The sequence below is a fragment of the Canis lupus genome, chromosome 14, assembly GCF_011100685.1.
Source record: "Canis lupus familiaris isolate Mischka breed German Shepherd chromosome 14, alternate assembly UU_Cfam_GSD_1.0, whole genome shotgun sequence".
NCBI lineage: Eukaryota > Metazoa > Chordata > Mammalia > Carnivora > Canidae > Canis > Canis lupus.
The window spans coordinates 27,495,875-27,522,148 of NC_049235.1; the positions used below are offsets into that span (position 1 = coordinate 27,495,875).

At 37.8% G+C, this 26,274-nt stretch overlaps 1 protein-coding gene across 1 annotated transcript in view; it reads left to right on the forward strand.

The window, feature by feature from the left end:
• Nucleotides 1-25,474, forward strand: part of SCIN (scinderin) — a 26,236-nt gene extending 762 nt beyond the window's left edge. The window contains 10 exon segments of the mRNA XM_038557543.1: nucleotides 418-633; nucleotides 2,804-2,824; nucleotides 2,826-2,926; nucleotides 8,684-8,774; nucleotides 11,403-11,573; nucleotides 16,777-16,954; nucleotides 17,647-17,768; nucleotides 21,333-21,410; nucleotides 23,322-23,382; nucleotides 24,614-25,474. Coding sequence (XP_038413471.1) covers nucleotides 418-633; nucleotides 2,804-2,824; nucleotides 2,826-2,926; nucleotides 8,684-8,774; nucleotides 11,403-11,573; nucleotides 16,777-16,954; nucleotides 17,647-17,768; nucleotides 21,333-21,410; nucleotides 23,322-23,382; nucleotides 24,614-24,741 — 1,167 coding nt within the window. The 3' untranslated portion in view covers nucleotides 24,742-25,474.
• The last annotated feature ends 800 nt before the right edge of the window (nucleotides 25,475-26,274 follow it).

Sequence of the window (26,274 nt, forward strand, 5' to 3'; positions counted from 1 at the left end):
CTTTTCTGATCGTCTTTTCTGATCCGCCTCATCCTTTCTCTTTAGTTTTATCCTGACCCAAGGAACATAACGAGATCATTTCTTCCAGGTTACAGACCTCTTATAAGCCCAATGGAGAAAAATATACATATTTGACTGTCATGGTAACACGAGAGAACTTTGTTCTTTCTTCCAGCATCCAAATTCAGTGCATTCACTTTCGCTATGACAGAAAGGAGCGTTGGACTGTTTTACCTTGATATCTGATAACCTTCCATGTTACATTCATTAAGGATCCCAGCTTCTAAGTTTCCATTGGTCATTGCAGAAACCAAGATAGTCTTTTCATTTCCTTAGTATTTTCTCCACTACTGGATGAATGACTTTCCTCTATTTTCTTTTTGTAATTATTATTATTATTATTTTTTTAAATTTTAGATTCAAGTTCTTCCAGAAGGAGGGGAAACACCGATCTTCAAACAGTTCTTTAAGGACTGGAGAGAGAAGGATCAGAGTGATGGCTTTGGGAAAGTGTATGTTACCGAGAAAGTGGCTCGAATAAAACAAATTCCATTTGATGCCTCAAAACTACATACTTCTCCACAGATGGCTGCCCAGCACAATATGGTGGATGATGGTTCCGGCAAAGTGGAGGTATTTGGCTGTTTCTGTTTCTGTGTGTTTGTTTTCATCAAGACCACTTACACCAGTATACCTGGAAATGTAATTTCAGAGAACTACAAACATTGTACTTTTACACGTGTTAATTTTATTTGTTAATGAAGATGGTCAGTGACTATATATTAAATCAGGAAATTTAAAGCCAGAAAGATCCTCGCTGACCTTCAATCTGCTTTAACAATGTGTATGTTGAGATCCCAGGAAGTTAGGTGATTCGTGCAAGAATCACTTCATTATCATCTCCGAGAGGTGATATGGAACCCAGCTGTCTTTTCTCCTGTCCAGAATTGCCTCCTGCTCCTGGAACTGGGATTGTCCAGTCAGGGCAATTGCTTTGAGTGTAGCAACTACCATTATTAGACCTTTCCTTGTACCTTACAGGGTATTCACAAAAGTAAAATGGGTATGGTGCTAAATCACAGATATTTTTAGAGCATTCAAATTGTTTATTATTCCCCTTTTTGCCAAAAAAAAGGCTAATAACACCCTATAATTCTCCTTAATTCAACTCTCTTCACCCTCTACTGTGGAGTAATCTAACTTAATAAAACTGGGTAATGTCCACATCTTCTCATAAAATATTTTAATGGCTCTCCATAGTCTTCCTGAGAACATTGATCTTCATCTGGGCCTGCAAGGACTTTCATAATCGATCCTTGCTTTCCTCTCTGTCTCACTTTCCACTGCCTAGAGGCTCCACCCCTTCCCCTTCTCCTCTGGCTAAAGTCCTCCACATGTACTCCTTCATAATTCCGTCAGTCACAAGCTGCATCTCTTAAAAAGCCTTCCTCTGCCCGGAAGCAGCCTTCCTCTGTGCTCAAACTATAAGTATATTTTTCACAGAACCCATCATAAAATATTGCAGAATTGATCATTTTTCTTCTAGCCCTCTTGATAGGTCCTTGAGGGCAGGGATTGAATATTTTATTGTTGTATTCCCAAGGCTTCCTACAGTGTTTGGAGCAAGGTATATGGTTTGAGAGACTTAGGAAGTATTTTTCCTCTTTTCAAAAGACAACACAGTGTGAATCTAAGCTCTCCAAGGGTTGTGGGAACTGCCAAGGGACAAATGCTTCTTATGGCCATTGTCCGAGGGGTATCAGCTTCTGGTCTGGGTCTGTCTCCTACTCAGATAAGTGTTTTTCTTAAGCTCAGCACAGCCCAGAGAGCCTGTTTCAGATTTGGTTCCCCAGCATCACCTGCAGTCTCCTTTGTTCAGGTCACATTGTCTCTGAGATGTCTTTGAGTCATCCCAGGACTTCTGAAGTCTGGAAACGTTCTCTAGATTTTTTGGGTTTAGCCTGGCAGTGCTTGGCTGTTTCTCCTCAGTCTCACCAGGATGTCATGCTTCTCTCTGGAAAGCACTGCCACTTGTTCATCTCCAAATTTTAAAGCAAGGGGCATATCCTCTACCTCCACCCTCCCCAGTGGGGGGCCTGCATACACAAAGTGCCTGGCAGGCTCTCTCCTGGTTACTTTCTTGGTTCATCTAAAACTCTCATCTCTCTCCAACTTGGAGTGTTTTTAATCTGTGATGAGGATGAGAAACTAGAAAAAAACTGGTTCTGCCTACTTTTATCTTTTCAGTCTTATGTCTGGATGGCACCTCTTGAAAATATTCAGGCAATTGACATATTGATTATTTGGTCCCAATCTGTCACGTGTTGCCTGAGGAGATATTGGTTTCATGCCTTACAGCGCAGGGAAAAAAAAATTTTTAACAAACAAGTTATCTCCCAGAGGATTGAAATATTTTATACAGGGATATATTTCTGGGCTGAATGTTTGACTTCATTATTCCACTGAAGTCTCATGTTATTTTCACTACCAATCGAACAGTAGGTATGTATTAATAGGCTCAGAACTGAGCTAAGTACTATGGAGGATGCAAAAAATATAAGCACCTAAAAAAATCAGTCAACAAAATTGTCAAACTGATAAAATTTCTTCTCATTGCTTAATTTGAAAACTAGTTAGAAAAGTAATTTAAAAATTGTTTTAACATAACAATAGGTCTAAAAAAAGTTTTTTTAACTTCTGAAAAGTACTATTAGGTCAAAGAAAATTTTAATATTTGCCTTCTGAAAAGTACTATTAGATCAAGAAAATTTTAATTTTGGTACACACATTCCATTCCTTTCAGATTTGGCGTGTAGAAAATAATGGGTAGGGTCGAAATTGACCAGAATTCATATGGTGAATTCTATGGTGGTGACTGCTACATTATCCTCTATACTTATCCTGGAGGACAGATTATCTACACATTGTAAGTTTTCCTCTTTCATAAATCTCAAGTTTCAAGAGAAGACAGATTCTGCTCCAAAGTGACATTTCATTAAATTCCATGGGATAGGGGTAGAATTATCCTATAGTTAGTCCAGTGAGATTTGTATAGCATGCCAATGTGGAATTTTATTTCAGTATGATTTTTGACTATATTTTGTAACTCCTGTCCACAAGCCATGAGGAGGTTAGATGAAAATCTCCTTTCTAAGGGCATCTGAGTGACTTAGTTGATTCAGCCTCTCTTTATTTCAGCTCAGGTCATCATCTCAGGGTCAGGATCTCAGGGTCATGAGAACAAGTCCAGGGTCTGCCTCTTCCACTCAGTGAGGAATCTGCTGGAGGATTCTCTCCTTCTCCTCTGGCCCTCCCCCCACTCATGCATGCTCTCACTCTCTCAATAAATAAATAAAATCTTTTTCAAAAAAATCATTCTTTTCTAGTCTAGGAAAAAGATTTTGATATCCAAATGTAGTATTCTTTAGTGGTATGTAGTTGAATATTTTCACCTCCCTTGCAAGCTAACTCCAGCTGGCCAGCACTGGCTACCATGTATGCTTATTGTTAAATTTCACCGAAGTCCATCTTAATTGGAGCTGTGAAATTGCAGTGAGGCAAACCCTCTAAGTGATATATATATAATTTATGACCCTGTTTCAAAATGATGCATTTTACTCTTGGTCCTCATGAAATTTGTGGCAATAGAAGAGAAAAAAAAATGCCAGTGTATCCACATCTTATATGGTTTTGCATAATGATTTGAGTTAACTGAGGGTTAAGTTTACTAAGAGTCCATGCTAAGTCCCTGACCAATGGGAAATATCCAATCAGGTAAGTTAAGTATACATACCATGCTGGGCTATTCCAAAGGCATGAGGATTCTGCAACAAGTCATATAGTGTGTGATTCTCAAATTTTTTGTTAACAGAAATCAGGTAAAATAAAATATTTCTGAGAAGAAATAAAACTTTAAAAAAGAAAAACCTTTCAAAGAAGATCATAAAACTGAGAGGTGTGGGTAGGAGGTGCAGGGGGTGAAGAGAATCCTACTTTTGCCTATGTGGTACATGGACGCAGGTCTCTGCTGACATGGTGAGGGTCCTACCAGTTGACAGATTCACCTCCATCCCTATAGTGTGACCACCTACCACTTACATTGACCAGTGCCTTGAACCCAACCATGTTCAGGAGATGGAATGATTATCTTTATCCTGTAGGCTCTGGTACCCAAAGGGTGGTCTGGGAACCAGAAGCATCAGCATCATCAGTGAGCTAGTTAGAAATGTAGAATCCCAATACCCACCTTTGACCCACTAAAGTATAACATGCATTTTAAAAAAGATCACCAGATGATTCACATGCACTTTCATGATTAACAGGCACTGCACTGCCTTAGGCAATGGTTCCCATCATACTCTGTCAAGGATTAATGTATTTAGCTATTTGACTCTGTGTTTAAGGTGTCATCTTCATAGCAACCATTTTTTGGAGCAAGCGTGTTTGTACTAGCAAAGTGCTAGATGTTTCCATTTATTATGTTTGTTCCTTACAACCGTGTTATTTTCAAAAATAAGGGGAAGGGAGAATCAAACGGATTAAGTAATTTGCCCCACATTCACAACTGTCGTAATTGGTGAAGCAACATCTCACACCTTGATCTATAGCTCTCTTTAAGTCTAAAGCTGAGTGCAGCTATACCTTGGTATTTGGCCATTTGGCATTTCCTCTTCCAAAATTTAATTCAGAAAAGTATTTGTACAAAGCCTGGCATTTGTAGGGATAATCAGTGTTCTCAGTCAGCTTTTCTTTTACATTCTGTTTCTTAGTCTTCGTCTTAACTCTTTTTTTTTTTTAAGATTTATTTATTTATTCATGAGAGAAACAGACTGAGAGAGAGAGGCAGAGATATAGGCAGAGGGAGAAGCAGGCTCCTTGCAGGGAGCTTGATGTGGGACTCGATCCTGGATGCCAGGATCATGACCTGAGCGGAAGGCAGGCGCCCAACCGCTGAGCCACCCAGGTGTCCTTTAAGTCTCTTTTGTATATGAAAAATATAATTGATCGTGGCACTTAGATCAAACAAGAAAGACTAAGCAAGGAATTCAAAAGACTATTTTGAAAAATTAACAGTTTGTAATCTATGTGAATAACTATGTGGATATAACTAAAACAGATGAAATCAGATGATCAATGTTAAATGCAGTTACTATTTCTCAAATTATTTGAAAGTATTCACTGAACACTTTCTATGTGGCAAGCACTGTGCTAGATACATACTAAAGATAGAGTGGTTAAAAAAATATATGACCTGTGTTTTAAGAATTTACACTTTGAAAGGAAGCAGGTGATTAGGCACTTCATAAAGTATGAAGTATTTTAAGATAAAATCAAGCTGATCTTTGGGAAATTCAAGACAAGATCTCTAAGCCCACTCCTAGGGCTCCTAGAAGAAGGGACATCTAAGCAGAAGCAGAAGTATCAGCGAGGCAGGCCAGCAAATAGAGAAGTTTTTCTAAGCAATGCAGAGAAAGTATGCTCTCATCTACTAGTAACAAGCAAAGTTAGGGAGCAAAAGATAAAATCGGAGAAATCAGAAGGAGCCAACCGGTGAATGGCCTTGTAAGTGTCTGGGGAGCATGAACTTTATTTTCAGGGTATTGGAAACCAGTCAAAGAGTTTGCTCAGGGCAGTAGTATGATTGGCTTTCCTCTTAGAGAAGTTGTTCTGGTTGACATCTCTATGAGAATGGACTGATAGGAGAAGATCGTTGGCAGGAGAGGCCATTGGGAATGTGTTGCAGTCATCCAGCTGAATGAGAATGTGGCCAGAACTGAGTGTTGAAAGCATCAGGGAGAGAACTCAATACCAATGTGTGGTATTAAGGTGTTGGCATCTGAACGACTGGCTATGGGAAACAAGATGACCACATCAAGGGTGACCCCAGATTTCTAGTCCATGCACAAGTGGGTAGTGTTTCATTCACTGAGATAGAAAACTTAGGAGGAGAGCAGGTTTGACCCTCACTGTAAAAAATGCAAAGGGAAAAGTTGAGAATATGCCACACTCTTAATAGTTACTCTCTTTGGGATGGGACAAGAATGGAGGAAGAGATCATTTAATTTGTTCTTTTCAATTTTATGTGTTTGGGTTTTCTATGATGAGAATTGCGTTTTTATAAAATATCAAGAATATAAGTTAGATACCTGAGAGTCCTTTTGAGAGTCTTTGCCATTTAATATCATGGATGTTAAATACAGAAGTTTGTTAACATTGCATGGTTTGTAGGACTTCAAAGCTTGTATGAGAACAGTGAAGAGATATTTAGAAAATAAGCAGATCTCTTGAAGATTATCTTTCAAACTAAACAACTTCACAGTTGATGTGATAATTTTGGTGCAGGGGTGCAAATGTTTAAGTCCAGGAGGCACAGCAGAAGGTGAAGGACTGGAATTAACTACTGAACACACATATACGTTATTGTTTTTATTCCTGAAACCACTTATATTCTAAAATGGTAGGGTGAAAAAACATTTCAGCAGTGATCTTTTCTCTGGAATGTCAGGTAATTGAAATTAAACAAATATTGTTGAACAATGGCAATGATGAATCTCTCAAAGCAATAAATTCCATTTTCATGCAGCATTTATTTTTAATTTGTAACAAGCGCCAAAAGTTTATAAAGAAGAAATCATGTCAAAGTAGACTGTTGCTCCCCACCCCCAGCGCCCAAACATAGATTTTCAAAGCTAGAGACAAAGAGCAACTTTATTATGTATTAGTTGCAGTAGCGTATTTAACCCCCTGCATCAGAGATCCATAAAGCAAACTGGTCTGAATCTGTGTGGTTGGGTGCATGGGTCACTTTGCCATGGAGTAGAAGAGGTAAATAGTGAAGAAAAACTTTTTAAAAATTTTATTCACTCATGAGAGACACACAGAGGCAGTGACATAGGTAGAGGGAGAAGCAGGCTCCTCATGGGGAGCTCAATGCAGGACTCAGTCCCAGGACCCTGGGATCATGCCCTGAGCCAAAGGCAGACACTCAAGCACTGAACCACCCAGGTGCCCCAAGTAGTGAAAAATGTATTGAGAGTGTCCAAAGGTGTAAGTTTGGTGAGGCTTTCCAGGTTTGCTTGTTGAAATACTTCAGAGGTAAAAAAATGGGAATTGAAACAAAAATTTGGTGATACTGTCGATAGTCAGTTGAGTGTTTTTCTACAGAAACAAAGAGGAAATGGAGAAGTCAGGGAATTGCAGATGTGTCAGAGAAATGACAAGTGGTAACAGATCCAGCTGTCACCCACAGTTCTGTTACTCCCCACTCTGTGGTCCTGGTGGTTCACAGAAGTGTTTGTTCACATTATAGGCTCCTTGAAAATTTAGGCTATTAGCATTAAAGGACTATATTTTCATGAGTGTCTTTATTAGGGAAAACATTTTTAATTTTCTTTCAAATATGTGCTTCATGTGAGCATGTCCCTTTTTTTTTTTTTTGCCCCCCGCCCCCATTGTGAACATTTTTATATCATTTCACCCTGTTGGTGCAATGAAATATTCTGAAATAAACAAAGCATGTTTCCTGTACCCAGTGTTTTGGGGTGTGTGTAGTGTGTGTATGTATATGTGTGTGTTGCCCAGGATGGGAGGTTACTGCTAATCTGTTCTGGGTATTGGACAAGTAGGTCACTCTTAAAATTTCAGAAGAAAAGATATGGTTAACTTCTTAAAAAAAAAAAAAAAGATTTATTTATTTATTTTAGAAAGAGAGAGCATGTGTGCAAGTGGGGGGAGAGGGGCAGAAGGAGACAGAGAAATTCTCAAGCCCCCAATGTGGAGATTGATCTCATGACCTTGAGATCATGACCCAAGCTGAAATGAAGAGTTGGATGCCAAACCATCTAAGCCACCTGGGTGCCTTGGTTAACTTCTCAAATCCATTTCCAGGATTAGTGTTTCTCCTGCTAACCCCTAGTGAGACAGAGATGAGAAAATAGGCTAGAAAGAAACTGCTCAGTGCTTTGGCTTCCCTCCCGACCCCCACAAAGTCATCAAACAAGCAGATCTCCCAAAAGTTGCTTTACAGGTTAAGCTAGAGTTTGGAGATATAATCACAAGCTACCTTAGAAAGAGAAATTGGAAATGAACTGAATGAACTGATTTATTGGCCCTTATTATCTGGGTCTCTGGTAGAAGTAAGCCACTTTTATGGTTTTACTGATAATTCCTTTAAAGAATCGCTAGAATGACAAAACAGGGCCACTCCACTCCCTACTTCTGATGATTATTTTCTTGATTTTTCTGGGTCCAGACATTTGTTACTATGGTCACCAAACATTCATGTAATGATAGGATGCTTCTAATATCCAGCCTAACAGATGAGGCTCCTATTCTACTCAAATGTATTATTTTTACTGTGGAGATGGTTTCCCAAAATAGGCAGCTCCAACTTGAAATGAGACTGCCCTGATTACTTAGCTATGTTATATAAGGAGCTAAGCCTCAATATTTTTTTCTATAAAATGAGGACAGAAATATAATTATCATGTGTAGTCCTAGGCAACGCACAGGGCAGTCCATGGCTCAGTGTTAGTACTTTCAAAAAACAATAGCTTCCGTGGGTATATCACGTCAAAACGGTTTCATCTTGATCTTTCATAATGACTTAAGTCTCTGAAATGCCTACATTAGAAAGTCTTAAAATGTAAATACAAACTAATTTATTTTACTTTGGTTCCTCCAGGCAAGGAGCGAATGCCACACGAGACGAACTGACAACATCTGCATTCCTGACGGTTCAGTTGGATAGGTCCCTCAGAGGACAGGCTGTGCAGGTTGGGATAGTTTTACTCCCAGAGCACACGCAAGTTAAAGTTTTGCTAGCCAGATGATTCGTTAAAGCCTTCCTCTCAAGTTGGGATGGGAATATGACATTTTCTAAATATTGCATCTTTTTCATTTTGCAACTTAAATATTCCTACTTTAATGCCATACTATTTCTCTCAGATTCTGGAAAAGAGAGAGCAAACAAAACTAAAAACAAAAACAAAAAGCTATTAATAGATCTAAGGAACCCAAAGAATTGACAGTTGACATTAAACGATTCTACCCAAGTTATTATTTCCAGGTGATCACTTTCCAGTTTTCAAATCATTGTAAATGTGTCTTTACTTCTTAAAGGGTAATAATTAAATAGGGAGGTAAGTCAAATATTTTAGTACAGAGAATCTAAGATGTGGACGCTAAATTTGGTCTTCCTGCTGGTTTCTTTCCTGTCTTGGTGCTTGTTAATGGATATATATAAAGCAATTTGAATGTAAATGTAAATGTTCATATAAACTTTTTAATTTTTTTTTATAAATTAGCAAGATGACTGAATTTTTAAAATGCACTGAATTCTACTTTCCCATGAACTGTTACATTCACTTCTTGAAGAAATTTTTTTTAAATATTTTATTTATTCATAAGAGACACAGAGAGAGAGAGAGAGGCAGAGACACAGGCAGAGGGAGAAGCAGGCTCCATGCAGGGATCCCAATGGGAACTCGATCCCAGGACTCCAGGATCACACCCTGGGCTGAAGGCAGGTGCTAAACCACTGAGCCACCCGGGGATCCCCTTGAAGAAATATTTCTAGTTAAGAACTGACATCAGTGTCATGTAATTGATCTTTAAAGTGTTCCTTACCAAAATATGCAAAAACTTTGAAGATCTACATTGTGCTTTATAAATTCTGTCTTTTGTAATAAAATATTTGGTATGCCCAGTGAATGAATTTCCATTAATTATTATTAGCCCACTGGAAAAAAAAAAATATTAGCTCACTGAATCCTAAATTCACAATGAAATGGTAATGTTTAGTTTAATCACTAGATGGCAGTAGTTTACAATAATGTATAAGCAGCTCCAGTGCTGTACTGCTGTTTTAAAATTCTTTGTAGTGTACATTAGCAGTAGTGAAAGTTTTTCAACTTACTTTTTATCTCTTTTATTTTAATTTAGCAGTGGAAAATGGGTCTTAATCAGGGGCCGTCTTTTTTTTTATGTTGGCAGTTGAAATTTTCTCACTGTTACAGGAAATGCCAAGCCAACAACAGTTTTTTAGGTAATCCTAGCTAACCTTGTGACTTAAAAGACATTTTCATAAGTTACTACTTGCTTATTTGAATGTCTACTAATTGGAAGATATCTGTAAGGGGTGCCTGGCTGGTTCTGTCAGTAGAGCATGTGAATCTTGATCTTGCAGTTGTGAGCTCAAGCCCCACATTGGGCATAGAATTTACTTAAAAATTTTTTTAATAAAATAAGAAAGAAAGTTAATTATTTTCAACGTTCTTTAGACCTCTCTGCTATGGTATGTGCATCAGCATTCTCATTTACTTGGCTTCTAGAAAAAGACACACTAGGTGTGTAAGACAGTTCATTTTTAGCATAGGGCAAAATAATCGAAAAAATATAGAGAACTTACACAAAAGTTGAACTATGTAAAAAATTGCATCAATAATTTATGTAAGAAATAGGAAGCTCGGGCAGCCTGGGTGGCTCAGCGGTTTAGTGCTTGCCTTCAGCCCAGGGCATGATCCTGGAGACCCTGGATCGAGTCCATGGAGCCTGCTTCTCCCTCTGCCTGTGTTGTTCCCCCTCTCTCTCTCTCTCTCTCTCTCTCTCTGCGTCTCTCATAAATAAATACATAAAATCTTAAAAAAAAAAAAAAAGAAATAGGAAACTCATTTCTAATCCAATATCTGGTGTTAAGCTAATAGGTGAAATTAAATAATTTACCATTTACTTTTTTCAATTTTCTTATCCTGAAAAGTCCTTATATTACATATTTTTAAAGTGCTTGTATTAAGCAAATATATTACCATTTCTATGAATAAAAAGTAGAAAATATATTGTATTTATTGTTGCCAGATTTTGATGCTTAGAGGCTATGTTATCATAATTTTTCATTTCATAGTTGTAGATATGTACAAGTAATGAGTATGCTTCGGTGTCATCTTATTTTTGGAAGCATTTACATGCACATCTCTTTATCTTCTGAACAAGATCCAAAACATTTCAGAAACAAGAGTGTCACTACACAGCTATCAAATGTGGGTGCTCTTTAAGAAAGAGTAATTTTTACAGTGACTTACATCAGCACTTTGTTGTTTTTTCTCTTTTGAAGATGGCCATGAACACACGATTTTATACTTTCTGGATGCAGGAAGTGGTGCAGTAGGGTGATGTTTCCCCCTACAAGAAATGGCTCAGCGAACTGTGTCTAGAGTCAAAGACTCTTAAGTAAAGAACACTGTGCCTGATTAGCATTAACCTATATTATCTGATAATCATCATGCCTCCTGCTCTGGATTATTTATTTTTTGTTTTGTTTTCTAAAAGGAAAATAACACATGTGGAAATAGAACCCTCCTTCGTTGTGCCCTTCATCACATTTCTTTTATCCACCGCCCTCCCAGATCCGAGTCTCCCAAGGCAAAGAGCCTGCTCACCTGCTGAGTTTGTTCAAAGACAAACCGCTCATTATTTACAAGAATGGAACATCAAAGAAAGGAGGTCAGGCACCTGCTCCCCCTACACGCCTCTTTCAAGTCCGGAGAAACCTGGCATCGATCACCAGAATCATGGAGGTAATGTCATGCATTCAATAAAACGTGCCCTATTTATGGACTTCCCAGTGGACCTGAGCCATTAACAAATATGAGTCTTCAAAAAAATTGTCAAGTAAACTCCCTGTCTTTTGAAAATTAATCCATTATTCTCATAAGAACAAAAACAAAACAAAACAAAAGCAGGAGAACCAAGTAAAAAGTTAACTGTAGAGACCAGGCCTCTCACACTTTTCAGTTGCATTGTATCAAAACAAATGAATTTTAAGAATAATGTAACAGATCAAATGGTCAAGGGCCTGAGGCAATTGAAGCTTTATCTTGAAAGGCCTGGAGGAAGATGGATGGCAGGTGATGGTCAGGTGGTCACACAGAGAAAATTTGAGAGGGAAAACCCTTCTTGGTACAACTGTAACAAATGCAGAAGGCAGGCTTCCCTATATTGGGCCAGAGCCATTACTCAACCGGCCAAATAAGCTGTCTCTGACAGCAGCTGTCAAAGAACTCAAACCCCATATCACAGGTCAGAAGACAAGAAGACCTCCAGGTATGGACAAGCCAGTAGGCCCAGGTGTTTAAATGGCTGAGTGTTTTGACCTCTAGATAATCCATCACCTTTCATGACCCAGACACCTCAGTCACCATTGAAATCTCAAGGCACTGAGGGGGGCACTGGACAGGATGAGCACTGGGTGTTATTCTGTATGTTGGTAAATTGAGCATCAATAAAAAATAAATTTATAAAAAAAAAAAAAAAGAAATCTCAAGGCTCTCCAGTCATACCTAAACTGCCCTACACATTCTGTAACCCCCACATTCGGACCCACCCGCCAACCCTCCCGTTCACACAATCCATTCAGCCAAGCCCTTGACACTGGGCAGGTCATGGCATACCCTCCACCTGCAACCTCTTCTCTAAACCAGCCTCCCCCATTACCTTCTTGCTCTGTGACTGTCCTCTGAGGACACAGAGTCTCATGCAGCCCGCTATAGTTGTTTTTCCCCAATGTCCTCTTACCAGGTAGGGGTGTGGGTAGGGTACTCCCCTTGCTCACTCTTGCCTCTTTGACTTTTGTCCTTCTTATCAGACTCTTCCTCCCTTAGCCTCCTGGTGCCGCCATCCATGGAGCTGCCAGTCCTTCCTCTCTTATTCTATGGTGGCTTCAGCCATTGTCTCGCTGAGGACAGAACCTCCAACTTCTGTCCATAACCCCTGCCTTCTTGCCTTCCTACGGGCTTTCCTGAATTTCCCTTGGTCTCGTGTTCTTACTTCACTTCCAGTTCATCATTATGGTGGGCAGTGATCTCCTTACTCTTCTGTATCAGCAGCGCCTTCTTCCTCTCTGGATCATTTACTTCAGAATGCAAGCATGCCTTTAAAACACTCCTGTCTTCCTTTAAAAACTCTCTTAACCCTGATCTTCCCAGCTGCCATGTTGTTTTCTCTGTCCTGCTTAAGAGCACAGGCCCTCAAAGCATTGTCCTCACTCACTCCCTGTCCCTTCATGGTTAAGCCCTTTCTCCTCTCATTCTGGCCACTGATGGCCTGTTACCTCATGCCTGCCTTTAACGGAGTCAAACCTCTTTCTGACCTCTTTCCTTAAGCTTCCAATGGCCTTTGCCGTAATCATTCTTCCCTAGCTTCTTGAAACACTGTTTTTTGTTTTTTTCTCTAAGACCTTTGAAGCACCACACTTATCAAGATTTCCTCCAAACTTCTGAAGAGTGTTTTCACTCCACTTCTCACGCCAATCCAGTTTCTGCTTCTCTTCCTCTGTGTGTCTTCCAAACCCCCCAACGCTCAGTCTTGGCCGTCTCCATGGCATTCTCATTCAGTCATATCATTTAAATGCCGTCATATGTATTGACCTCATCTAGAACATTCTGTACACAGATTCTCATGTGTTCAATTATGATATATATACATATATATATACTTTTTAATCTGTCACATTAACCAGTAAGCTCTCCTCTGCAGGCACTCTCAGCTGATTTTAGATGGAAGAGTCAGTGAGAATCCTTGCATTCCTGGTCTCTTCTGGCATGCATGTTCTTATGAGACATGTGAGCTGCTTATGATGTGGTTTCTTTGTTTGCTTGCTGCCTCTCAAACTGTCCTTCACATTCCCCTCCTGTCTGAAATGTGCTCATCAGAATCATTGTTTGTAAAGCTTTCTATTTTCATCTCTTGGGAGGCTAAAGCTGAATAATGTTCTATTTTGGAACTACCTTCCTGATGTCACACTGCTCTGTGTGGGGGCCTATTGTCCCCTGTCTATCATCTAAGCTCTTTGTAGCAATAAGGAGACATTGGGATGAGGAAATTGGCAATCCTTGTTCTTATTAGTCTCCATCATCACATCTGGTAGATTCCTTTGACTCTTAGTCCAAAAGGCTTTGTTCCTACAAAAAAGAGATGATTGTAACCAACCCTTGGAACACATCTTTAACATTTCCAACAGATTGTATGTCAAGTATACTTTAATAAAAATATTAATAAAAATAAAACTTCCAGTATCTATTTCTTCCTCCTTTAGTGCTCTTTCTGGGAATAGGGTCCTGATGAACTTGGTGAAATCCAACTGTCCACATAATTAATGGCAGCTCAACTCAGTTGACGAAACACCATCATTGGGCAGCTCAGCATCACTTCCTTCTTGAAACTCCCTCAGCCCTTGGGCTCAGAACACCACCCCTGATTTTTTTTTTTTTCCACCCTTGATTTTGTTTCTCTGTCATGGCTGCTGCATTTCAGGCTTGCTCACTGATTCTTCTTCATCACATTGAGTCCCTCAGTGGTGCAGAAAGTCATTCATATACTGTCATAGTCACATAGTCATGTGGTCAGACAGAGGTCCTCACAGCGTCTGACACAGAGTCACAGAATCACAAGTTTATAGGCATGAAGGCACAGGGCCATCATAGGACCTTTGGCCTGTGACTGTACATGCTTGCCCTGCCCTGATGTTGCACTTTCAGCCTCCCCTTCAGGCCAAAGCCTGAGCCCAAGTGGGTCCTTCTCATTTCTCTGTGATCATAGAGAGCAGAACTATGCTAACCTAGCTGATCTCAGACAGTGGCCACAGCTTCTTGGTTGAAAGAAAGGGACATATCAGTGCTGTGTTACTAATCTGCTAAAGTCTTACACAATTTGAGTTACAATTTATCAGAGCTCAGAGAACCCTTTAGTGAATTTGCATTGTTATTTCTTTGCTGACATTGGACTCCAGTCCCTGTTTTATGATTTTTTAGGTGTCCTTTGGTAGCTTTAAAAAAATTTCAGTGTAGTTAATATATAGTATTATATTATTTTCAGATGTACAATATAGTGATTCAACAATTCTGTACATTACTAGGTACTCATGGTAATAGGTGTACTCTTAATCCCCTTCGTGTATTTCACTCATCCCCCCACCTCTCCTCTGGTAGCTCTGTTTGTTCTGTATAGTTAGGGATCTGTTTTGGTTTGTCTCTTTTTTTTTCCCTTTGTTCATTTGCTTTGTTTCTTAAATTCCACATATGAGTGAAGTTATATGGTATTTGTTTTTCTCTGTCTTGTTTCACTTAATATTATACTCCGTAGATCATTTATGTTGTCAAATGGCAAGATCTCCTTGCTTTTTATGGCTGAATGATATATATATATACTACTTCTTCTTTATCCATTTACCCATCATTGGACACTTGGGCTGCTTCCATCATTTGGCTGTTGTAAATAATGCTTCAATAAACACAGGCACATATATCCTTTCAAATTTGTGTTCTCAGATTCTTTGGGTAAATACCCAGTCATGCTATTACTGGATCATAGTGTAGTTCTAATTTTAGCTTTTTGAAGAACCTCCATACTGTCTTCCACAGTCGCTGCACAAGTTTACATTCCCACCAACAGTGCACAACGGTTGTGTTTTTGATTTTAGCCCTCTGACAGGTGTGAGGTGATCCCTCATTGTGTTTTTAATTTGCATTTCCCTGATGATGAGTGATGTTGAGCATCTTTTCATGTGTCTGTTGGCCATCTGGATGTCTTCTTTGGAGAGATGTCTGTTCATGTCTTCTGCCCAATTTTAATTGGATTATTTGCTCTTTTGGTGTTGAGTTATTTAAGTTCTTTAAATATTTTCGATACTAACCCTTTTTCAGATTTATCACTTGCAAATATCTTCTCGCATTCAGTAGGGTGTCTTTTAGTTTTGTTGGTTATTTCCTTTGCTGTGCAGAAGTTTGTTTTGTTTTGATGTAGTGTCAATAGTTGATTTTTGCTTTTGTTTCTCTTGCCTCAGGAGACATATCTAGAAAGATGCTGTCATGGCCGATGTCAGAGAAATGACTAGCTGTGCTGTCTTTCAAGAATTTTGTAGTTCAGGTCTCCCATTTAGGTCTTTAATCCATTTTGAGTTAATTTTTTTGTGTGGTGTAAGAAAGTGGTTCAATTTCATTCTTTTGCATTTAGCTCTCCAGTTTTCCCAATACCACATGTTGAAGAGACTTTTTTCCATTGCATAATCTTGCCTTCTTTGTCAAAGATTAATTGACCATATAAGTGTGGCTTTATTACTGGGCTTTTGTATTCTGTTCCACTTATCTTTGTGTCTATTTTTGTACCTTACCATACTGTTTTGATCACTACAGCTTTGTAGTATACCTTGGAAGTTTGGAATTGTGATACCTCTAGTTTTGTTTTTCCTTTTCAAGATTGCTTCAGCTATTCAGGGTATTTTGTAGTTCAATACAAATTTTAGGATTGTTTGTTCTAGTTCTGTGGGAAAATGCTGTTGGTATTTTCATAGGGATTGCATTGAATCTGTAGATTGCTTTGGGTAGGTGTCGCTTTGGTTATTTGGAAAACTTTCTTTAGCAGAGAAGAACTGAACATCTTTGCTTTATGTATATCATGTATGCATATTACACCCACTTCCAAAACATCAATCATAGCCCATACTTGTTCTTATGGTTTCTTTGAATATTATCTTTGTTACTTGTTACTTAAGTTTGGCTACTTTTATTCTTAGAGCCCTGTGCTGCTCTCTGCAGGCAGTTGAGCATTAAAGTGATACAGAGCAAGGTGCTACTGGTATTTCTAAGGCCATCGTGGTGTCCCAGTGCCACCCTGGGATCAGGACAGAAGGCGATGGATGGTTTGTCCCTGTCAGTTTCTCAGACATGTTTATTGAGGGAGTCGCAATGAATTTGAATCACTGTGTCATTTTTCTTTATATTCTAGGTAGATGTTGATGCACAGTCTTTGAATTCCAATGATGTTTTTGTCTTGAAACTGAGACAAAACAATGGCTACATCTGGATAGGAAAAGGCGCTAGCCAGGAGGAGGAGAAAGGAGCTGAGTATGTGGCAAGTGTCCTCAAATGCAAAACCACAAAGATTCAAGAAGGCAAGGAACCAGGTGTGTACTGCAGTGTCAAGGACACTAGCCAGGACTTCTGTTTGGTACAATTGCTTATCATATAATTCATTATTTTCATAAATAAGACCTTCAAAGCACTTATAGGGCATTGTAAATCCTTCCATTAGTTTCAAAAGTGGGTGAAGATACCTGCTATATTTAAGTAGTTTCTTGACATTAAGGTCAAGGTGAAATAATATCATTTGTTAATATAAGGCAAGACCAGTTATGTATACAATGGAATATTACTCAGCCATTAGAAATGACAAATACCCACCATTTGCTTCAACGTGGATGGAACTGGAGGGTATTATGCTGAGTGAAATAAGTCAATTGGAGAAGGACAAACATTATATGGTCTCATTCATTTGGGGAATATAAATAATAGTGAAAGGGAATAGAAGGGAAGGGAAAAGAAATGGGTAGGAAATATCAGAAAGGGAGAGATAACATGAAGACTCCTAACTCTGGGAAATGAACTAGGGGTGGTGGAAGGGGAGGAGGGCGGGGGGTAGGGGTGAATGGGTGACAGGCACTGAGGGGGACACTTGATGGGATGAGCACTGGGTGTTATTCTGTATGTTGGCAAATTGAACACCAATAAAAAATAAATTTATTATTAAAAAAAAATAAGGCAAGACCAACTCTCTGCTCCTGGAAATGCAATGGATAACTCATTGTGTTTTTCACAGAGGAATTTTGGAATTCCCTTGGAGGGAAAAAAGACTACCAGACCTCTCCACTGCTAGAAACACAGGCTGAAGACCACCCGCCTCGGCTTTATGGCTGCTCTAATAAAACTGGAAGATTTGTTGTGAGTGTCTTGCGAAATACTGGGGTAGAACCAAACAACATTGGGAGAGGCATTCTGGTGTGGCTCTAACACTTTTCAGCCATGTCATTGCTGTGATTCTCAGTTTTAGCCCTCTTATCTGCAAACAGCAGTTGATAATCTTAGCTCTACAGACGGTGGTTTTAAGAGTCAATGACGTCTGAGTAGTATTCCATCGTATACGTATAGGACTACTACTCAGCCATCAAAAAAATGAAATCTTACCATTTGCAATGACATGGACGGAACTAGAGGATATTAGGCTAAGTGAAATAAGTCAATCAGAGAAAGACAATTATCATATGATCTTACTCCTATGTGAAATTTAAGAAACAAAGCAGAGGAGCTTAGGGGAAGAGAGGAAAAAATAAAACAAGATGAAATTAGAGAGACAAACCATAAGAGACTCTTAATCATAGGAAACAAACTGAGGGTTGCTCGAGGGGAGTGGGGGGGCGGGTAACTGGGTGATAGGCATTAAGGAGGACACGTAATGTAATGAGCACTGGGTATATATAAGACTGATGAATCATCTCTGCCTCTGAAACCAACAATACATTAGATGTTAATTAATTGAATTTAAATAGAATTGAAATAAAATAAAATAAAAATGTATGAGATACCTAAACAAAATAGGAAAACAGGTAAGCAATAAAGCAAAACTGTGGAAAGAACTAAAACAGGTCTATCTTACATGTAATTCTGAAATTAGATAAATGCCTGTTTTCAAAAAAAAGAAAGAAGTGAGGGGAAGTTAGTATGGGGAGTTAATGTTTAGTAGGTGTGGAAATCAGTTTGGGAAGATGAAAATGTCTGGAGGTGGATACTATAGAATATATGAATATATACATACACACTTGAAAATGATTAAAATTGTAATTTTTATGTTATATGTATTTAACTACAATAAAAAAGAGTGAGGAACACACATACACAGGAAAGGAGTCAATGGTGTAATGGATGTCAAAACGTAGGAATACTGTAAAGTACTATATAAATAAAGCTGCTTTTAAAAATAGCAGCTACTTTGCACCTGTGTCAGCATGAGGTTGTTGCTGTATGAATATGCATGTGGTTGGATTTACTGATTTAATAATTTGACACTTTCTGTGGGAAACCATGGTAGTTTCTGATCAAACTGTGTCAGTTTTACACTTCAGTTTCCCAGGGAATAAAAAGTTTCACCACGTTGACTGCCTAGAAATATTATGAAAATATTATGATCATTGGGCAGAATCATTGAAAGCTACGTACACACCTGCAAATAAACTGAAATCAGCAAGAATATTCTATTTTATAGTCATTCACACACAGGCTTTGAATTCCAGACATTTTGAAGTATCTGGTGTACAGGACTGATTTTATACTGGGCTCCAAGATATCCTGGAGTACAACCCTCTTATCTCACTTTAACCATAAAAATTCTGTTTTCTGTTTGACCTGCTAGGTTTTTTGAGGAAGAAACTGCTCATGTTTAAACCACATTTGAAGATTATAAGTGATTTGCCCTAAAAATTAAGATTCAAATTAAAGATTTGAATTGTGATAAATATTTGGTTGCTGGGCACCACAGTTGCTCACTACTTCCTAGGAAATCCCTGAATTTTATTTTATTATTTTATTTTATTTTATTTTATTTTATTTTATTTTGCGCAGAAATCCCTGAATTTTAGAAACTTGTTAGAAATAATGTTATTTTACTCTTTTAACTGTTAATTTGATATGGCATCCAAACAACTTCTTTTTCAACTAATCATTCTGTAATTTCTTATTAGTATTATATACTAATATTGCTGTAAATGACATGCTTGTTTCCAATGAAGATAGGTTTTACAAAAATAATACCTAGGCTTTGTTCTCAGTCAGGTTCAAAAAAATCTATTAGTCTTTGTTTTTGTCATGAATATATTTAAGGGAAATATACTTTCCCCTACACCTATTCATTTTCTTGTTTGATATTTGTAACTCTGACCATTTCCTTCACAATTTAAGGAAAAAATGTCATTAACAAGTATTTGATCTGGCTATCATAATCAGAAAGTAGACTTTAGGCATATTGATTCACACAAGACAGCAGAGCCTATGGTTTAAAAGCACAGGTTTAAGATCCCATCTGCCTGTGCAGTATCACTTACTTGGTGATACTACTTACTGGCTATGTGACCTTAGGCTGGTTACTTACCCTCTTCTGTGCTGTAGTATTCTCATCTGTAAAGTGGGGAAAATCCTAGTACCCACTTCATTCAGTTGTATGAATATGAAATTAGTTGTTCATATAAAAGATTTTAGAATCATGCTTTATATGGAGTAAGTGATATTTAAAGTTTTTGCTTTTTTAAATCACTCTGTGATTGGTAAATATTCCATAAAAAAGATAATACAAACTAAGTTTTTGCCTTCTGTAAGTAGTTTTTGTTTGTTTTCTGTATAACAGTCTCAAAGCTTTATCAGATTACAACAAATATGAAACTGCAGGTTGCCTGGGACCAAATTTACCTGGGCCAGGCCCAGCTGGGAGGTTCTCCTTTGGGCTACAGGTTGGATTCATGCCTGTTTTTCAGTGACTGAGCCCAGGAGTGCAAGAGGGCCTCTGATGAGTCACATTTGCTAATATGACATGGCCAAGGCTGAGGGCACCTCCACTTACTCAACTATACTACAGAGTCACACAGCAGAGGGAAGGAGAAAAGAATTAAGAACTGTAATCTGATCTGCTACATCTTCCTAAAAATCAGGGGGTTCATTATCCAGAATCCTTTAAAAATTTTGGACTTCAGATAAATATCTGCCACTGGTAGTGGGTGCATTAAACTAACCCTTCCCAGTAACCTTTAATGTCAACTACAGAGAACACAATTTAACCATTTAAAATAATTATAATAAAGCTTTGCATATGGAATATTATATCATCTTGGCAAAAATAGTTGGTTTAGAAAATGACCAGACCTATTGATCTTATTAAAATATTCTTGACCAGGCTCCTGGGTGGCTTAGTTGGTTAAGCAACTGACTCTTGATTTGGGCTCAGGTCATGATCTCAGGGCCCTGGGATGAAGCCCCAAGTAGGGCTCCGTGCTCAGTGGGGAGTCTGAGGCTTCACCCTTTCCCTCTGCTCCTCCCCCTGCTTGTGGTCTCTCTCTCTTAAATAAATGAATAAACCTTTAAAAAATAATGATAATAACCTTGACCTACAAAATAAAAGACAAATTTAATACTTAGACCATAAACTCCAGTGTCTTTAGGGACTAGAAAGACAATGGAAATCTGTGAAGCAGCTTGTCACAAATGAGCGATAGCCTACCTAAGGCATTCTGGTGCAGTGTTTATATGAAGCACTGTGCTTCCCAGATAAGATTCCATCAGTTTGTGATACATGAGTAAACAGATAAACAATTATCTAAACCTTTATTATCCAAAAAGAACCCAAAAAGTGACTATCAGGCTTTATTTTTGTGGTGCTCCAAAAAATACGGTGTGTTTGTAACCTGTGTATTAGAAAAGTTATTGCTTTACTGTTTGATCATAAAACTTTTTCATACATTTCAGATTGAAGAGGTTCCAGGAGAGTTCACCCAGGATGATTTAGCAGAAGATGATGTCATGTTACTAGATGCTTGGGAACAGGTAAAACTATATTTGCTGTGCTTATACTTGGGAGCTGACAAAACCAACTTTGAAAAATGACAAGTCTAATAATAAATAGATTTAGGCTGTATTTTAAAAAGACAACATAGTTTGGCAAAAACAATAAAACTAATACATATAGCAAATTGATTTCTTAATGTGGAAAAATTCTATGGCTACCATCTGTGGGTGTATAGTTTTAGGCAAAAAACTTCTATTTTTCATTTATTTCTAAAATTCATTCATTCCCAATTTATTCATGCATTCATCCATTCATTTAACTAGTAAACACACTAGTGGGTGCAATGCCATGGGGGTATAGTGCCATGGGGAAGACTGAAAGATTTAGAATTTTTCTTAAAATCTAACAAGAAGTCATCATAGGGGACCTCTGCTCTGGGGAAGAAGCAGATGCAGAATAATTTTGAATCTAAACAGTAAAATATGTTACTGTTGTGTGTATCTTTATTTGGGAGAAAATGAATGGTGATTTGGCATGCTGTGCCTGATAGTTGGATTTTTTTGTTGTTGTTTTAGCCTTTGTGTAAGCTAATAATAGTGAAAGGGAAAAGTAAATATATTAGGAACTAAATTGTATAGAACAATTATGAAACCCATATCTGGGGCAGCATAGGTGGCTCAGTGGTTTAGTGCCGCCTTCGGTCCAGGTCGTGATCATGGAGATCTGGGATCGAGTCCCACACTGGGCTCCCTGCATGGAGCCTGTTTCTCCCTCTGCCTGTGTCTCTGCCTCTCTTTCTCTCTCTGTGACTCTCATGAACGAATAAATAAAATATATATATATAAAAAAGAAACCCATATCTGAATTAGGCCTCATCTTAGAGTCGACCCCAGTAATTGTTAATTCTGGGTCTGTTCTTAATTGCTAAAGTCATTTGATCATATTACTCCTTGGCTTCTTGGTCTAGAATCACCATATGTGAATTTGGAATTAGTCATAGATTCTCTCCAGGTGAATGGATCACTTATTTGTAGATAGGAAATTTAAAATGTCATGTGAATAAAACACCTTTTCTATATTAAGAATTATAAAATAAGAATGGCATTTCCTTATTCAGGAGAATTTAATTATTTCCGTTTGTAGTCCGTTCTATAGTCATAGATACTTGAGATGATTTCCCTTACTACATTTCATTTTTTAGATCATATTTTTCATTTTTATGACTGTGCTGTTATGGTTTGTTCTGTGCCCTGCAAGTAAATATTTCAGTGCTTTCAGTATGAATTAGAATACAATCAAAACTAATTGGGTCAAAATTTGTCTGCCAACAAGTTATTTTAAAGTGATTTAAATATAAGGTAATAGAGATATTTCAGTATTGAAGTTCACAACCTACACGTTTGACAAGAAGATACATACAGAATATGTAATTATATCAGTTAAAAAAAAAAACCTCAGTATTTAAATACTAATCATTATAGCACTTACACCAAAGTGTTAGAGGATACAGTTTTAGGTGTATACTACAGGCTTAAGACAGAGGTTTTGCAAGGGAGTCTGAGGTCCTCACAAACAAGCTAAGTGTGGTCCCCCCAAGATAATAATAATATGGGGATCAAGACTGCCTTACAACCCCAAGGGGTGCCTGCAGAAAAGAGCCAATATGTTGTTTTGAGAAAGTCGATAAACTAGAAAATACTATATAAACCTGAAATGCCAGAATTTGAATTCTGGAGTCACTGGCTGGCTATCAATTTAGAGTGTCTCCTAATAAGTGCAAACATTGGGAGAAGGATGGAACTTCTCTGCACCTCCTTCTCCACGAGGATCCCTAACTTCAGGACTTGCTGTGAAGATGAAATAAGCGATGTGTGAAGGCACTTTGCATAGGGCTTGCACCAAGCTGATACTCCCCAAACAGTACATATTCTTATTGTTTCATTTTTCAGATTTTTATTTGGGTTGGCAAAGATGCCAATGAAGTCGAGAGAACAGAGTCTCTGAAGTCTGGTAAGTGAGATCCCATGAACAGTGATGACATTTACCCTGAGTGGTTATTACTAAGTTCTTGACTGTTCTTTTCACCACATTCTTCAAAACTACATATTAAAACTGAGAGGAATCTAGTAAGCTTTCACTTTCAAAACTAAAGAGTAATGGATTTTTTTTAACTGAAGCACTTCATAGTAAGAATAAGAAAAATGTTTTGTTACCTAATTTAGAACATGATTAATTAATTCTGAAAACTTTAAATTCAATTAATGGTATTTATTATAGAAATATAAGACCTCTATCACTATGATAACGTAGATTTTTAAAAATTCTTTTTGAGTAGTACTGTTCTTTTTGGCACAGTTTTTTTTTAATTTTTGAAAAGTACAAGAATAATTATGCCATAAGGATAATTCTATAAAGTTTGAAATTTTTTAGGCAATCATTAGACTGTCATGTGCAAGGAGATAAATCAATAAGGAATTGTTCATATGGAACAGTATTTGGCTACTTTGGGGCAATGGAAATTTGATTCATTACTTTTATTGGAATACTTTTCATTCTATAAATTTTAGTTTAATCAAAACTGACTCTACAACCCAGCAATTGCACTACTAGGTATTTATCCAAAGAATACAAACATAGTGATTTGAGGGGGCACATTCACCCCAATGTTTATAGCAGCAATGTCCACAATAGCCAAAGTATGGAAAGAGCCAGATGTCCCTCAACAGATGAATGGATACACACACACACACACACACACACACACACACATATATATATATATGGAATGGAATATTACTTAGCCATCAAAAAGAATGAAATCTTGCCATTTGCAATGATGTGGTTGGAGCTAGAGTGTATTCTGCTAAGTGAAATAAGTCAGAGAAAGACAAATACCATGTGATTTCACTCATGTGGAATTTAAGAAACAAAACACATGAACATAGGGGAAGGGAAAAAAATAAAATAAGGAAAACAGAGAGGGAAGCAAACCATACAAGACTCTTAACTCTAGGGAACAAACTGAGGGTTGCTGGAGGGGAGGGGAGTGGGGGGATGGGGTAACTGGGTGATGGGCAGTAAGGAGGGCAGTTGATGTAATATCACTGGGAGTTGTACGCAACTGATGAATCACTACATTCCACCTCTGAAATTAATAATACAATATATGTTAATTAAATTGAATTTAAATAAATTTAAAAAACAACAACTAATGATGTGTTTATCTTTCAATTCTTTATAGCCAAAATGTATCTTGAGACTGACCCTTCTGGAAGAGACAAGAGGACACCAATTGTCATTGTAAAACAGGGCCATGAACCACCCACATTCACAGGCTGGTTCCTAGGCTGGGATTCCAGAAAATGGTAAACTGGTTTTTGTAGGAAAACAAACAAACAAATATTATGGAGCAACTGTCTCATTGCTGTTTTGAGGGGAAGAAAGGGTTTTTTTTTTGTTTGCTTGGCTTTAGAAAATTAACCTCAGCCGCCATATGGCTATTTTTTAATGCCTAGGATTGGTTTGAAATTTTTTTAAAACTAGAATTTTCTTACATTAGTATTTTAAAATAACCTAAATAAATTTTTGTAATATTTTGTAATATTTTGAACCAATATTAGCTCTGCTGGAAACTGATTTATATCTTTTTATATGACCTTTTAAAAGTGAAAAGCTGCATATAATCTAGGGGAATTTGTCAGAGGATTTTATAATTCAGGAGCCTTTAGCCAAGTTTGTTAATACAGGAGAGAACTAAGCCATAATGCCTCTTGAGGTTATTCACTTTCCTATGTGTTGTGAAGAATTGTGTATTTGCAGTGGGGTTTATGTTAAGAAGGGTTAAAAGTTTGTTGTTATTTTCCTTCAGCCAATGTGACTCTGATATCATTGACTCCTAAGTGTCATTTCTAAGAGTAACTTTACCATTTTTGCCTTTTTAAAAGCCTTTGAAATCACAGCTTTTTCATGACAAAATAATTATAGTCTTATCCGGTTGGATATATGTATTTGACAGTACATGTTTAACACCACAAAGGTTATGTACGAAAAAATTCACTAATGCTGTCTTTCATCATTAAAATGCATCTCTTTTTGGAAAGGTTTTTTGTTGTGACATTTTATTTAAATATGACGTGTGAGTTAATGACACAATTAGTTTTAAGGTTAAATACTTTTATGCATAAATAAATACGAATTTAATATTTCTTAATTCATCCTCATTAAGTAGTCAAAATTAAACAACTTTTCCAAGGTTACATAATTATGAAAGATTTAAATACCAGTGCATATGAAAGTTGGGCCCCATTAAAAGATAAACTGAGGCATATTAAACACCTCAAGAGTTTATTTGAGCAAAAATCAGTTTGGATTGGGCAGAGCTCAGGGAAAGACTTTTATAGAGAAAAAGTAAAGCAAATTAAGGAAATTGTTGATTGGCTGGGCTTAAAGCCCAGTTGGCTATTTGTGCTTGGTTGTCCTCAGGTTTTTATTTTTTAACCTTGGGGCATTTATAGGTTTAGACTTTGGTTTGCTTACATAGGTCTCCAGAGTATTAGAGCCACATCAGTCTCCCAGCCTCCTGTTCAAATAATTTAACGGACCCCAGAAAAAAGGAGTAGGGCAGAAGGTGGAGCTCCAGTAAAGCAGAAATCAACTTTGGCAGGAGGCTAGGAAGTGGCTTGTTGAGGAGCAGGAGCTACATTTCCATGGAAAGGGGATTTGGAGCCAAGGAGCGATCTGAGGAATTCTCATACTCTCTCTGGGGGAAATGAATGGTGTTATGTGTTTCAGACTGGGTCCTGGCATGGAGAAGTGAGCCCAGTGTCATTATAGCCAAAAAGTGAATGGTCTTGTGGGGACCTGCAGCTTATATGAGTGATGAGGAAGCCCTGAGAAGCTGCA